We start from the raw sequence: 16343 nt of genomic DNA, 5'->3' as shown, positions 1-16343 counted from the left end.
CGGCGGGGAGAGACCCACAAGGCAGCAGGAGAGCGCGGAACAGCAGTGGGCACACCAGTCTGGTAGGGTTAAATTATTTTTCTACAGCGCGCCCGCTCTGCCGAGAGTGTCCTCCAAATTTAAATGCCTCCTGGCGCCAAATCGGTGATGTCGATGACGGCTTCCTGCCGCAAGGGATCTTGGGGGTGGTAGTCCCTCCCGCTCCGCGGTCGCGCCGATGCAAGGAGACGCGGCGGCGGGGAGAGACCCACAGGGCAGCAGGAGAGCGCGGAACAGCAGTGGGCACAGCAGTCTGGTAGGGTTAAATTATTTTTCTACAGCGCGCCCCTCTTATCAACTCTTATCAACGGAGGAGGGATTAGGAAGACATTTCTGGTGCCATCTAAGAGCAAACTAAAGACTGTGGGGCATATTAACAAGGGCTTTATCTCTGCTTTTTTGGCTTTAAAGGCTAAAGAAGCGGAGATAAAAACAACAGGGTACTAACATGCAAAATCGCATGTTAGCACCCTTTTTCACTACGCTTTCCTTTGCATCTATAATGAGATGCAAAGGGGGCGTTCCAGAGCAAAATAATAGGAGAAATGTCGCTAAGCGACATTTCTCCTATTATCAAGCTTCACGCTAACCCTGTTAGAGACAAAAAAGCAGCGCTATCCACGGTTAACGCTGCTTTTTTATGTCTGCTAATTTTCAGAGTTAGCCATGTAATCCAATGGGAGGTGGATTACATGGCTAAATCCATCATGGGCTATCAACAAGGATTTCCCTATCCTTGTAGTTTTATCGCTGCATTACCAGCGATAACCTCCCAAAATGCCGCTATCGCTGCATTTTTTATCGCCTAGGCGGTTAGAGTTGTTAATAACGCGATAACCAGGCGATATTATCCAGCGATAGCGGGCGTTAAAAAAATTAACGCTAAGCGCCCTTAGCGTTAATTTTCCCTGTTCCTTGTTAATATGCCCCTGTGTTCTTCAGAATTTATCGTGAGGACTTACTTACCACTTCGAGTAAGGATACACGGACTGTTAGTACTCATTTTGGCAATGGAGGAATGTTTATTGATTTAAGAGTTGTTTTGCAGTTTGAATTCCAGAGACGGGGTGTTGTCGGTGTGCCTGGACTGTCAAAACATGAAATGCATCTTTCTCTTTGTATGTCTCTTGCCTGAAGCTTGATGCGGCCCTGTGCTCATAAATTCTCTTAATGTGACTGTGGGCAATCTGCTGAGTTTGAGTTAAGTGTGCACGATAATTACGTTACTAAATAATAACCAAATAAATTAATACCTCGTTGTGTTATATTATGACATCCTTTTGCGCGTTTCCTCATAATTTTGAGCAAGATATCTCAACCACTCTATTACAAGTATCAGTCGACTTAAGCTGGCCAGTTCCCACCTCTCTGCCATGGACTACAACTTGTACTACCAGCTTTATCCTAAAACGCATTCTGAAGATCTTGATGAATGGCACACGCGAATTCAAATTTATGCGATGGGTACTCAGAGCCTGAGGGCTCAAAGGCATTCAGAGATTAATGCTTCAGCTACTGACGAATGATCTTACTTACATGCAAAAGAAAGCAATATTTGTGCTGTTTATGGTTTAGAGTCAGCATAGGACAGCATGCGTAATTGATGAAATATGTGTATTGGTGGGCGGTGCAGCACTGAACAGAAACAAAGAGGCACGCAAAGGTCACTGCACAGGTGTACTTGGTAAATAGAGCCACCTAACGTGATATTCTTTGCATTTTAGCCCGCAGCTGCCCATGGCCCTTGACACTTGACAATGCGGACACAAGTTTGGTGAACCAATCGAAGTTCTTTGGAGCTCAGATGAAAGTGGCTTGCCATTCGGGATTCAAGATGGCTGACGGACAGGAAGCAGCACTCATTCGCTGTCAAGGAGACAGAAAATGGAGCCAGGCATTGCCTTGTGAAGGTACCAATTTGTGTGATGCCATATTTCAATATTGACAAGTGGCGAGTTGTGATTGTTATGTCTTCAACTGAGTAGATGCCAAGATTACTTTACATTATGACACATTCATCCTTCATGGCCAATTACAACAAGACCAAAACTGTTGCCTCCAACTTCAGAATGCCCCACTAGGATCTCTTGAGTTGTTGGAATATCTGTCTGATGATTCACTGTCTACATATTGGAGAGCCTAATTAATTTTCATGCTACTGAACAAGCAGATCTTCTTTACTTTTCCAAGGAGGTACCAGATTCCAGAAAGTACGTCCTTCTAGAACACATTATTGGAACAAATCTAGAATTACATGTGTTCCCAGGACTTTAAATGAAGAGACCATGTATTTTGTCAAGAGTGGAAACGTATATCTAATCTGTCCTTTGATTCAATGTCCTATGTATGATGGCGTGTGTTTTTCTTACAGAGGATCTAAATTCCGCTGCCTCCTGCGACCCTCCTGCGAGGATTGAGAGTGGATTTTATACCGGCTCCTCCTTCCGGGTTGGAAGTTCTGTCCAGTATTTCTGCAAGGAAGGGTGAGTGAACTCTGCGACTGGACGTAGATGGTAGACATGGACATTGATAGTGTTTTCAAGGGACAGGGAAAGAGGAAGTGGTAAGATAAAGAGGGCTTTGGGAGGACCTCATATAGATGGCACAAAGCGGAAGTAGAGAATTGGGAAAACCAGCCCAAACAAAATGGAGATGTATCTCACTATTACTTGCCTCTGGGTGGAAACAGAGCTCAGCAGATATTATTATATATTATTGGACAGGGACCAACCAGTCAGAAATGAGTATGTAGTACATTTATTATTCAGTACACCCAATTCAATCACAACTCTTGCCCTGATTGTGTTGGGATGAATCTAAAGCCCAAAAACTGAACCTGGTCTAGACAGAATACCGACCAATGCCAAAGCACAGTACTGAATCCACCAGAAATGTCAATACATGAGTTGAGATCACGTCAATTTATTTCTGCAAATAAAAGAAGAAATATTGACATGCCCACTCCCTTCCTCCTTAGCGAACCATTCCTGAACAAGACAATGTCGATGTGTGGTAGTGGTAATAAGTTGGGTGTAGTAGTTCCCTGCGGAGTTAAAAGCAATAGGCAGGATAGCTGCTGTTCATCACAGTGTATGTGCCACAAACAAATGTGCAACATTATACTACTCAAATGTTGAAAAGTAGTCAATGAACCAACCGTGTGGGGGGAGGAGTATTGATCAAATGTGTACCGTAAAGCTTAGGTCTAGCTCTGGTCTTCCGACAAGTGAAGGTGCTCACTGACATACGCTACCCTTTTCACATGTCACAGGTATGCCCTGGAAGGATCTGCCGTCAGTACATGTCAAGAGAACCTGACCTGGTCCCCCGCCGCACCCACCTGCAGACGTAAGTTGCTTTGATGCTCAGTCCCGCTCTGCGTGTACAGGAGTCTTTCTAAATCTCTTGTGTTTGGCTCCAGAGATGCTTATGCCTCCTCCCTTTTCCAAATGATGGCAAATAGCACTCTGTTAGCATCAGTCCCTCTAATGTTTATGGAGGGTGGGCAAAGACCCCTCTAGTCAGACGGATGAGAGGACAGTATCCCCTTTATTGTCAGCCAAGCAGTGGTGTCGCTTGATTCTCCACCACAATGACTGTTATCATGCCTATCCGCTGTAAGTTGTCACATACACTTCTAGTGGGGCCCCCCATATTACCTGTTAACCCCTCTGCCCGCATCCACTTTATCTCTATAAGCATCCAGGAGGACAGGCTTCATTGGAACTCTTACCATTATAGAGAGGGAACCACTCACAATATATCTTTTGATTGATGTATTCATGGTTCAGTGAAGCAGGAATGTTTTCTAATGGGTGGAGGGAGTTTTGACCTCATATTTAACATTCCTGTACTGATGTAATAAGAAAATGGGGGGCATATTTACAAGCCCCTATCGCCACCACAATGTCACTTTTCACGACGTTCCTGTGGCGTTGGGGGCTTCGCCTTATTTACAAGGTGGCATTAAGTCACTTAACGTGGCTTAATGCCGTCTTGTGAATAAGGCCCCCTTTCATGCTATATTTAGCATGAAAGGGGCGGGCAATGGGTGTTGCGGTGGGCGTTTCACCATACACCTATTGATTTTGACGCTGCCCCATGTTTACAAAGGCAGCGTAAATATGGGGCAGCGCCAAAATTAAGACCAGGGAAAACCTGGTCTTAAACAGGCGCAACAAGGAGAAATGTTTAATTTCTCCTAGTTTTTGCTGTTTCTATGTGTGCTGCGTTGTGCAGCACACATAGAAACAGCAAAAGGCCATTGATAGTTTATGTGAAGGAAGGCGACCCTTCATTAAGCATTAAGCAGCACACATAGAAGTTACATAGAAATTTCTAAACGCCATTTAAAGATTGTTTATGTGCAGGAAGGAAGACCTTCCTGCACATAAACAATCTTCCCCTCAACGCAGACACCCTTGTACTATGGTGCACGGGTGTCTGCATTGGCGCTAGTCTGCTAAATTTAGTACATGGGGAAATTCAGGGCTGCACCATATTGTTGTAAATATGGTGCAGCCCTGTGTTTCAGAAGTGGCGGAGAGCGGCGTTAAGCCAAGTAGGCTAACGCTGCGCTCTGCCATTTCATAGTAAATATGCCCCTGGGTGCCCAATAGGTCGGGCTACAAGGAGAATTTTATTCCTGTGGTGACTCTGATTTTCAGGTATTAATGCATATGGTAGTGAGATAATCATTGGACAATTTTGATACACTGTTTCGGAGTATTACTCCATCACCACAAAATCTGGAATCAACCAGTTAAAAATTGGCTCAGGTCCTAGCCGTACACTTTGCCTGGTTGAGGGCGTGCATCATAGTTCCTGTTTCACATTTGAGGGAAAGACTCATTTGTTTGTAATATTATGTACCTGTTATTAGAAAGTTATTTTATCCAAAGTCTTTCAGGATGAACCTTTGCGATGCAGTTATTATAGCTCAGCTGAACCTGGTGCGCGTCAATTAAAGCAGGCATGTGAGGTGTCAGTGCTAAAGGTCTGCCTTATTTGAGAAGAGGCCCAACTGAAGCCTTCCTGGCTGAAAATTGGTACCCACTCCTGTGTGTCTTATAAGGAGTCAATTCTTATTCAGTCACTGACTTGAGGCATACCATGTTGGGACAGGTTCATTTTAAAAAAAAAGTATGCTATTGGACTTTATGCCCAGCTTTGGTTTCCCTGTTCTCTGTCTTTAAGCTAGGCTAGTGCTGTGTCCGCTTTGGCGAGAGTGTGCTTTACTGTGAATATTGTGCCAACTTGGCAAAGGTTCTAGAGCCTGCATATTTTTGATCCATTGCTAATTTTAGTTAAGTTTCATTGTGTCACAAGTTAAAGTCTCCTCTGATCATGTTTTTTTGGCCCCAGTCTGCAGTTGGAGGGTCAATTCAAGGAGCTGATCCAAGAATGTAGTATATAATCCTAAAGGTAGTAGATCTCCACTGAGATGAAGTGTTTATGGTTGATTGTATCGACCACTAAACACTTGGGGGGTGATTAGAATGTCAGGCAGACCGATACGCCCGCCATCTCAACCTGATTTACCCCCGGCCATATTATGATGGCAGGGGGTAACCAAGCGGACGCAAAGTGAGTCTGCCGCTTTACTGCCGGTCGGCAATCGTTCCGATTGCCGGCCGGGAGGAGCTGTGGCACAATATGGTGGCGGTGCCCATTCATATTAGGGTGCATGTTCTCAAAGGCCTTTCCATGGCGGCGATACCACCATGGAAAGGCTGGTGGGGATGTCCTTTGGGGGCCCGTTGCGGGCCCCCGGGGGGAAAGGGGATGGGGTGAAATTGGGGGCTTCCCATGGTACCCCCCTCCATTCCCATGCACAAGGTGGCAGGCACCGCGTGGTACCTGCCATGTTGTGCATGTTTATTTGGCACTGCTGCGGGTCCTGCTGTAAGCCTTACCCGCCGCAATGTCAAATATGCGGAATGCGACCACCAGGGTGGCGGTCGCATCCTAGTTAGCGATGCAGGACTTCCGCACGTCTGGCGTCCGGTCCCAGCACCGCGAGAATGGCGGGTGAACCAAAGTCCACCCACCATCCTAATGGGCCCCTTGATCTTCTGTGTTAGATAATTCTGTGCAGATTAACATGACACTGCAGACTAGTTTTAATGAGCCACTCCTGTTAGCCTTTCTATAAATGTTTTTTTGATCTGTGGAGGAGGTAGTCGTAAACTATGGCAGTGTTATTGCTGAATCGTGTAATTGCATGGCTGTTAATCTTGGCTCATTGCTTACTGGGTCCAGGTTGTGCCTTTTGGCAGAGAGGATGTTGATGAGATGCTGTTTTATGCGAAGGCTGCTTTCCAGAGGAGTGTTGCGCATGATCAGATCGTTGAGGACATTCCAGCACTTCATTGTGGTTACTATGATGGTGGTTCGTGGCGATGACTCAGGGGGTAATGTAAGGTGATTTTGTAGGCTTTGGGTTGGCGTTAATGTAGCATGTGTCGTTGTGATAACCGCGCGACCATCCCAAGACGTCATACATAGGTTGACGCAGGAGAGCAGTGGTGCTTGGTTTAGCTTGTATAAGATTATTGGAAGTTCATTCAAAGACTGGCACGCCTTTATCATTGGCCGGATTCACAAGTGTTCTATTGGCTGTGGCAATTATAGTACATTTTATGAGGGACACAGCTTTGAGTTCCATGTCAAGTGGACCTCTAAGCTCTTATTTGTGGAGAAAACTTTCTGGAACATATTTTGCCACAGCTTAGGGTAATTCAAAATTCAATAGAAGTATCTTGGTTTCCCCTGTCTTCGGACTTATTTAGGGCGAGGGTCAGGCATGCCAGTGTGGAGCTTTTCAGCTTGTGTTCTTGGATATTGTACTGGTTGGGTATGTTATTCAAAATCTCCCCAGGAAGGCGCTAAGAAGCCAGCGTGCTGTATCACATTTTCCCTTGGAACGAGCCTCCCATCTGGCTGGTGGCAAGGAAAGGGGGACCTTTTTTGCTTAAATTGTCTTTCCCAGGCCCTGTGCTGGTTTCCCATAGATGAATCTACAGAAAATGCAATGCAAATGGCTGCTTCATTCATCTTCAAATACCCATTACTTCTTCTATACAATTAATGTGGTCTGTGAGCATTATTTTAGCACCGTTCATTTTCCCGGCATAAACAAAGGTATATGTATTAAAATAGTCATTTTTTTCTAATTGGCCTACATGTGATTTACATGTGGTCCAATTAGAAAAATAATGCGTTGTAACTCACAGGCACAAGTAACTAGGCCCTATTCTGTGACATGCCTTATGACCCTATACCCAGTGCTTTAAATGGGCAGGTACTGAGTACCTGCAACTGTTTTATTCGAAAGGATGAGTAAAAAGGGGATGCAATACTATCAGTGTGCCTTTAGTACTCTGGGATGGTGAGTGCTGGCACTTTCATGTTTCAAATTCAGGCATTGCCTATGCTATGATAAACACTAGTAGCTAACCAAGAACGCTAAAGTACCTATGGCCCATAGATCAAACTTGTACTGAATACCAAGGGTTGATGGAAGTCTGCAGATAGTATCAAGGGTGCATGCTATAAATGTGTGGACTAATGCAGCAAATATGGTTGGCCTCTGAGTAAGTGCTATGTTTATAAATGTATGTCATTGCTCATAGTTGAACAAATGAAAGTGTCATGGATTCTCCCTTAAACATTTCCGCGCATTCTTTTAGAACTTTTCTGCCCCCCTCCGGGTGAGATCACCAATGGGTACCTGGTAGCAGTTGAGAAGCCGCAGTACAGAGTGTACGAAGTCATCTACTACTTGTGCAAGAGGAACTTCTTCCTGGACGGGGCCAACAAAGTTTCCTGCCAAGCAAATGGCCAGTGGTCGGCGAGTCCAGCCTGTAGAGGTAAAAGCGGGTATTGTGTAGACAAGGGGAGTTCATAGATTTCATTTCTGCAGTGATACAACATCCTTTCTTTAGATTCTGTAGGCTGATGTCCTTTGAACTGCCTACAACCACTGGAACCGATAAGTCTTGCAGCAGCGACAGCGCCTCCGCTAAGGCGGAGGAGCGTTCTCCCACTGCTTTTCAGCAGTGCAAAAAAAGGGTTAAAAAAATAATAATAACACAATGTTATTATCATTTTATTTTTTAGTGCAAGCCAGGTTAGGGGGGGGGGATGTCAGAGCAGGGGGAGGAGGAAATATGTGCACCTAATTCCTGGGCCAGCTAAACATTCATATGCACTTAGCATGTTCTCCTCCTGGCTGTATCACTGTTGCGATGGTGTACACTTTCCCCCAAAATATAAATCAAGCCATTGGCCTCCTCGTTAGTCAGCTGTGCCCTGTGGAGTCAATAGTACTTCTGCTTTTTGTGTGTCTGAAGCAGGCAAACAGGAGGCCAACCACATGACCCTTGGAGAGCAGTTCTAATCTCGGAGTGCCAGGAGCATTCAGGGGTCCTTGAGTCCTTATGAGAGTCCTTCATCAGCAGGAGCCAGAGTTTGAAGTTAGGATTTTTCTTTCAAAAGGAGTCTACCCAGGTCCAGGAATGCACAGAGGAGGTGGTCAATCATGGAAGTGCCATATTTATCCTGTGCACTAGTCAATGATTGGAGGAATTCTACTATCCAGTCCTGCCAAGTGTCTTGCAGCACTTCATCTTTGTCTTACTTTAAAATTACCCAGGTGCTCCTGTACCACCAGGAAGGCCTGTCTTCTGCTTCTTGGTAGCTACCCTACCTGATAGGGTCAAGCCTAGTTTTCATTTTCACTGTAGCAGGAGCCTAACTGACTAGGATGTCCAGTCCTAGGGATGAATAGAATAACATTTCATTTTTCGGCATCCCCAAGTCCAAAGAGGTAGTGATAAAGCTGCCCTTTGTTCTACCAACTGTTCCTGCCTACTCCCAAATAGCTAATCCTTGCTAAGTGGCCAGCAGCCAGCGATAGTGTGCTTTATAAATACACATAACATACTATGCATTAGCCTCTCCTGGGTCCAGAGGTATTTCATTGTCCTTTCAGCCAGAGTTGTTATCTGTCCCAGCCAAAAAGGTATATTCCAGCTCTAAAAGTGTGATAGGTGAGTAGAAGAACAGGGTTTCTCTCCTAATGTGACTATGGATGGGCAGGCGGGTCCTGGTGATGAATAGGAGAGTGCCTCCCTGGAATCTCCACGTTAAAAGAGGTTGTGCTAAAGATGTGCTTTGTTTTTCCAACTGTTACTGTCGCATCCAGATAGTTAGTCCCTGCTACATGGTCAGCAGTTAACACCCATTGGTGTTTATATAGATTAGCATCCTTCCCTGTGGCCCTACAAGGCACATTTTAGGGATTACATACATTCATAAAAGTAGGCGTTTGCTACATGGCAAAGGCATTTCCCCTGCTATATGCCACTGCAGTGTATTTAAACTGTAGTCTAGCCAGGGTACAATGGTGCTAGTGGCAGAAATATATTTTTGTCATACATGTGGGTGGTGTTAGTACACACGGAAGCCCACATATGGCATTTAACTTTACATGCCATAGTTTCACTGAAGGCACCATTTACAAGGGACGTTTTGGAAAGTTTAACAGCTCAAAGAGGTGATGCCAATGTACAGCACATTATAGAGCGGAAACATTCATTATGCTACAGTTTAGCAGTGATAAAGTGCACAGAGTCCTAAAGCCAACAAAATAGGATTCAGAAAGTAATCTGGGGTGATTTATGCAGAAAATCTGGATTTGCTATAGAGAACATATGTCCCCTTTCCTCTGGGCACTGCACTAGTTGTCTAACAGGGGCCAGCTCTCAAGGCTGCATGTTGGGCCTAGCCTTTCTCACAGAAGCATAACTCACCATCTAGACGTCTTTGCTCTGAGGATAAGAACACCCTTATTCCTGATTGCCAGGTTTACAACTGAGAGCATTGGCGGTAGAAGCAAGTGTGTACAGGCAGCCAGTACTACCTCTGAAAGTCTCTCCCCATCAGGGCACACCAACCGGTGAGCATCTCTCTGTGAGATATGCCCTTAAAACACTTCTCTTTAGAGCCTAGGTTGTGATGTCACTCCTTACTGCTGTGCTGGGTCAGGCAGCCTGAGTCTCCGGCACGAAGAGGATACATGGGTGGGGAATGTTATACTCTATACATGATCCATAACATAACACAGCGTAGCATAACATATAACATAGTAAAATATGATATAGCATAATATTTAGAATAAAATAATGTAACCTAGCATAACAGGAAATAGCATAACATACCTTAGTATAACTTTGCATGACTAAGCACCTCATAACATGGTGAAGCGCTGTCCAGTTATAGCTTTAGCTAGCATGTCATATTATGCAGCTGTGCATGGCTGGATGCTGAGTGGATGCAGCAGTACATATTCCCAGGTGTGCTCACGCTGTCCTTATTCTGCTCTCCCCCTCCCACAGACCGGTGTAAGATCACAGCTCAGCGAAGCCGGGTGCTGTACAAGGGGAAGAAGCTGTGGATCAGCGAGGTACCAGAGGGGCTGGTGCACCACCAGGAAACAGTCACGTTCTTCTGCCGCAGCCAGAACAGCAGCTGCAGCTACAAGGTGCCATCCCAGTGCTTTGATGGTGAGCTCCCTCTGCCAGCATGCTATGATGGTAAGAGACCTGCAGAGGATGTAGGGTACATGTTCATATTTCAAGAGATGTTCATATTGTTATGGACTAGGGAATGAAGTCTCCAGTAAATAGCAAACGCAAATCACATATTTACTGAGAAGTCAAAACTCACACGTTAATTTGATAGTGAGTTTCAATTTGATTTGATTATGAGTTCTGACATAGTTCACTGTGAGCACCTAAGTACATATATTGCTGTATTTTATTAGTTTGCTTCTAGTGCTATAAACTATGACTACGCAAACATTAAATCAATGCCTGCTATTGTATAGCAGAAAGTACATTCTACATTTCATAGTTTGTGGCATGAACATGTCTGCTCCACTCTCCCAGATGGAAAAACATTGCAAGCAATTTAAAAATCTAGTAGAGTATGTCTGAAGAACCAGTTACTTACCTTCGGTAATGCCTTTGCTGGTAGAGACTCTATCTAACTTCAGATTCCTCACATTGTTAATTTCCCCAGGCACCAGCCTGGATCCAGAAACTCGAATTGTATTTCCCTCACACACAGACAGGTGGCGTAGTCTAACTCTGTGTCAGGTCCGTCGGTTTCGGATGTGATGTTTGAGCCACTATAAGACTGCCTATTTCTCACATTGACATCAGTTCCTTTTTTTATGCACCTATAAACTGAGAGGCAGGTGTCTATGTTGAGGCCTGACCTGCCACTAGAAGGGGCGACAGAAACCACCACAGACATGTGATAGGGAACTAACCCAGTGCAGTCCCTCGAGATGGCCCAGAGTCCTGGTGGTGGCTCACATGCCTCTTCCACTTATTTATTTCCTCCGGATGTCCTCTGTGTTGCTGATTTTACAGGTGGGAGTTAGTGCAATCTTCGGAATTGCACACCAATACTGACGTGATCAAGGGAGAATTTGTTTGCTTTCTTTTATGCAACGCTGGTCGCTCAGGCTCAGGCTCATAATTTGGGGAAGGCCGCACTTAAAACATGATAGTGTCTGTTCTAACAGGCAACTGCACAGTGGCGGTCGGTGACATATAAAACGATGAGGCGGTACATACAAAAAAACAAACACATACATTATGAAAGCACATTACATTAAAAATGCCAAGAAGGAAAAAATAAAACTTTCACTTACCTTATCCTGCAGCACGTCCTCAATGCTCTCAGTCCCTGACTCCAGACACCTCCGAGCGCGACGTGATGTCACACAGCCAACTACTTTATCCAATCCAGACGCTGCTCTCATGCTGTGAAGCAGCATGAGTGAAAAGCCTCTATATTGGATGGAGCAGGTTGTCTCAGCACTCCAAAAGGTACTGGAGGCCTTTGCCTGCTCTCCAACCCAGCTGTCTAAGACAGCTCGGTTAGAGTGGTTTGAATTGCACAAATCAGGTTAGCTGTAGTAAGATAGCTGGCCAAACTTACATGCGTACTTCAAACGAAGAGGCCACTCCTCATTGCTGTCAATCAGCAGCAATGATGCACTGACCCCGCCCCCACAGTCCTTTCGGCAGAGATTAGAAAATAAAATGGTAATAAAATCTTTTATTACCTTTTTATTTTACACTTTGTCTGCAGCAGTGTGGGGGGTGCTGTAACTGCACTTAGGTTTTTTTTTGTCAGTGTCGAAAATGGTGAGTATAGGATTCCGGTGGCAGTACTTCACTTGTAACAATTTAAGTGCCTGGTCCCAAGGCCTTTCACTGCAGCTGGCACCATCTACAGTTCCTGACATTTCTGCCAAAAGCCAGTGCTGACCTCTTACGAATCGTCACACTTAAATAAGTGTGAAATTTTGGACAATTCTAGGACACCCCAAGCTCTAGGCAAGGCCTGCAAGTGATAGTTTTGTAGATGTTTGCAGTATATTCAATTGTTAAACTCTCTGACGGGCATTGATCAAAAATAGTTTGGGAGCATCGATAGATGGTGTACTCAGAAAAGTGTTGGCGTTTAAAAAATAAGGGGTATATTATCAAGAAACGGCGTTAAAATTATCGCCGCTTTAGCGGCAGAAAACTGCAGCTAAAGCGGTGATAATGGGCTTGATAATATGCCCTTGAGAATTCCCATAGAAGCCCATGTTCTGGTGTCAACCTGGGCTTCTATTGGAATTCTCTGCGGCATATTATCAAGCCCACTGCCGCTAAAGCGGCGATAATTTTAACGCCGTGCTTGATAAAATGCCCCATCGTGCGGGTGTTGAGCACCTGCAAACACCGCCACAAACCAAGCACTGCCAGGTGGGCATATATGCATTTATTAGTGCAGATTTCTCGATCACAAGTGTGAAGAAAGCTGCACTGGTAAATGCAACCTAATGGGATGTAGGGGGCATTCTAACGCATGATTTAACTTGAAAGTTTGGGAGCACCTAGAAACATGTACATTTGTGAGAATTCCTACACTTTGATCCAACCCATTTCCACCCTGGGTATTGTTGAAGATTTATTCCAGCCAATGGCTAAAGTCATTTTTTTAAAGTATGGACCGGAAAAAAAGGGGTCACCCACAGAATTGCTGAGGATTTAGGGCAAGAGCTTTCTCCATTGGGCAAAAGGTTTCAAAGCAGAGAAAATAAGGGTGCATTTGACAGCAGAGAAAATAAGGGTGCATTTGCAGAGGAGGCCCCATTTCCTCTGCGGATTGCTGTACTATATAGAATTTCGCACAGCAAGCATATGGGACTGGTAATTTTCACATGGCATCCCCAGCAGTAAGCCTGGAAAGCTGTGCCTGGTACAGCTTGCCAGGGATGCCAACCGGCGTTCTGTTGAGAAGGAAAAAACATAAAAGTGCACTCAGGGGAACTGTAAATCTCCACCTGTACGTAGGTGTTTCATTTTTTATTTTTTATGGATGGATCCCAATGTCTGTACCCAGAACGTAGCTGCTTGTAATGGTACATAAAGGGACGGCAAGCAAATTCTAATGAGTTCACTGTTGAATATCGTCAGGAAATAAAATTTGTGACCCTCAAAACATGCTGATATAGGCAGACATATTTTCCCTACAATAAATTAGATTTTTAGGGCCTCATTTGGGAAAAGTGCAGCATGGCTGCATGAAAACAGCGATGCAACACTTTTCAGTGCACCCTCCTTGTGAGACCATGGATGCGCCATATTCTGTACGGCGCTCCATGTCGCAAGCATTTACAGATACGTCAGGAATCCTGACGTATTTGTAGGGGCAAAAGTGGCTCATTGCTGAGGTGTGTCTGAAAGCGGATGCAACTCCAGCAATGTGTCTTTACACATGGGGCTGCCCCATGTGAAAGGGCATGTGTCACTCCTTACGCCTGCTGTGAAGCAGGTGTAAGGATTTGAAGCAGTGGTGTCCTAAAAGTGGCGTAGTGAAATCTCATAATTTCACTGCTCCACTACAATGAGCCTTTTCAGCGGCGGAATGCCCTCTCTGCATACATTATACCTGAAGCCGGTATAATGTAGTGCAGGGGTTTCCAAAGTGACGCATCTGCCTAGCTGCGTCCCTTTGTTAATATGGCAATGTGTGGCACATATTTTACGCCGCTGCAGTGTCACAAAAAGTAAGGCAACTGCTGCATAAATGGCTCATAAATAAGGCCCTTAGTTGCAAGTTCCGATGTTTTTAGTGCAACGACTTTGTGCATCCCAGAATATAGTCTAACATGCGTATTTGCCTTCCCCTGCCCTCAAAACTGTGAAACACCTCTCTTTTCTCATGAACCTTCTCTTGCTTTTTAGAACCCACCGTGCTGCAGTACCATTTTTTCCCCAAGAAAGTGGTGTCAGAAATTGCTGCATGCTGAAAAACGAAGCAAATTACAGTTTCTTGCTGAAAGAATGGAAACAGAGGCGGGCACCGCACATCCACCTCAGAGAGTTACGCCGTTGTTTACCTGCAACACTGGGCAGCCTAGCTTGAGGTTCCAGACCTCACAAGAAGACTTACTGCTGAGCTGGGTTCCAACGTGCTTGCAGTCTTAAAATTTCAAATTCCATAATGTTATACTGACATTCCATCACTGGCCTCAACTTGCCTTCCAACATATGACTACTCACATACCTGGGAACTCTCAAACGTTGTCCGCAGAGAGTCTTAGGGATTTCAGCCTAGTTTTATGGTTTCAGAGACAATTTCTCAGGGTTAGCAACATTCATCATGTCTTAACCGTGTTTATTACTGTTGACTTGCTTAATTTTTACGATGCCGCTTTGCAAACCAGCCCGATGGTATTCTGTTGTAGTTGTATGAACAATTGAATCTTATATTGTGCATCTTTTGTCAAGACCACAAATTATTATATTCAATAATGTCACCCAAGACCGCAATCGGCAAATCTAACAAACCACTCTGTGGTGTCACTCAAGACAACATCCATCACTTCTATGATGTCATTGAAGATCAGTGCCAACCATGTTAGTGATGCCACACAAGACTACAACCAACTCCAATGATACAACTCTCAACCAATGCCAACAATTTGTAGGAGACCACTCAAGATCAAAACCAACTACTTTTGTGGAGTCCCTAGGCACCACAGCCAACCATTTCTGTTACATCACTTAGGACCACAATCAACCATATATATGACATCACGTAAGAGTAGCACTAACCGGTTTCATGATGCCACTCAGGACCAAGCCAACTACCTCTATGCCACTCAATACCACAGTCAACCATTTCTACAGTGTCATTCAAGACCACACCCACTCATGTCCATGATCTCATTCAAAAGCAAAGGCAACTACTTCCATGCTGTCTTTCAAGGGCAGTACCAAGTACTTCAATGCAGTCTCCTGAGATCACAACCAACGCATTCTAGACAGTCATTCTTGAGCACAATCAACCACTTTTAAGATCTGTATGACATCACTAAGGGCAACAATCAACAACTTCTAGAATGTTTGTCACTCTAGTACAATCAATCATTTGATGATGTCTGTGGAGACCACACTCAAGCACTTCTGCAACTTAATCCAGGCCTATTAACATCCTCAGTGACATCACACACGTACTCCTGAGAAATTACTGAATCACCTGCAAATGCATCAGTCAATAGTAAGAGTTCTTTGAAAGCTAATTTGGTGAAGATATAAAGATGATAATGCATGTGGTGACAATGAGATTGTTTGAGCCTGTGAAGAAAATTATTTTATTGTTCTTTTATGGAAAAATCTATGGCAGACTCTTTTTGGGATGTCTCGCATGTGGACGCTCACAGTTGCTTGAGGAATTTCAAGGAGCGGTTGGCTGCTGGTGACCTACAGTAGGTGTAAGTGACTGAAATATCGTCATTGCAGGTTCTTCTTAGCAGGCAGGGCGGACTGTGAGTAAATGAGCTGCAGTGGCCCAGGATGCCTCGATCTGCGCCGCAGCATTCACCCCACGCAGACCAGCACAGTATGCGCCCGAGCTGTGTTGAACTGCCTGTGTGTGGCCAGTAGTTGTTTACATGCGATCATGGGATGGAGGAGATGCAGCACAGACGTGTGAGGCTCATAGCATCTGAAGAAACATGATTGTCTTCAGAAATGCTAAAAGGGCAAATTTGATAATGTTTCTGGAGTGCCCCTACACCTGCAGATGACTGTCCCTAAAGCCTTTGAAACAGATGACCAACTGGGCATTATCCTAGTAATGGTGAGGTTTAGTAGCGAGTTCATCTCCATACGTAAGACATGAACTTTACCAATCCAATCGGAAGAGTGCAGTACATTCTAGAACAA

The 16343-nt window shown here is 44.7% G+C and overlaps 1 protein-coding gene across 2 annotated transcripts in view; it reads left to right on the top strand.

The window, feature by feature from the left end:
- The window catches only part of LOC146809627 (beta-2-glycoprotein 1-like), an 87459-nt gene extending 71718 nt beyond the window's left edge, over window positions 1-15741 (top strand). For both annotated transcript variants that reach the window (XM_085616479.1, XM_085616480.1), the window contains exons 3-8: window positions 1764-1949; window positions 2411-2522; window positions 3311-3387; window positions 7731-7910; window positions 10440-10637; window positions 14358-15741. In XM_085616479.1, the coding sequence (XP_085472605.1) occupies window positions 1764-1949; window positions 2411-2522; window positions 3311-3387; window positions 7731-7910; window positions 10440-10637; window positions 14358-14422 (818 nt within the window). In that variant the 3' untranslated portion in view covers window positions 14423-15741. The remainder of the gene's footprint in view (window positions 1-1763; window positions 1950-2410; window positions 2523-3310; window positions 3388-7730; window positions 7911-10439; window positions 10638-14357) is intronic.
- The last annotated feature ends 602 nt before the right edge of the window (window positions 15742-16343 follow it).

The sequence above is a fragment of the Triturus cristatus genome, chromosome 7, assembly GCF_964204655.1.
Source record: "Triturus cristatus chromosome 7, aTriCri1.1, whole genome shotgun sequence".
Taxonomy (NCBI): Eukaryota; Metazoa; Chordata; class Amphibia; order Caudata; family Salamandridae; genus Triturus; species Triturus cristatus.
Note: the sequence above shows the minus strand (reverse complement) of the source record. Positions and strands in the feature narration are given on the sequence as shown.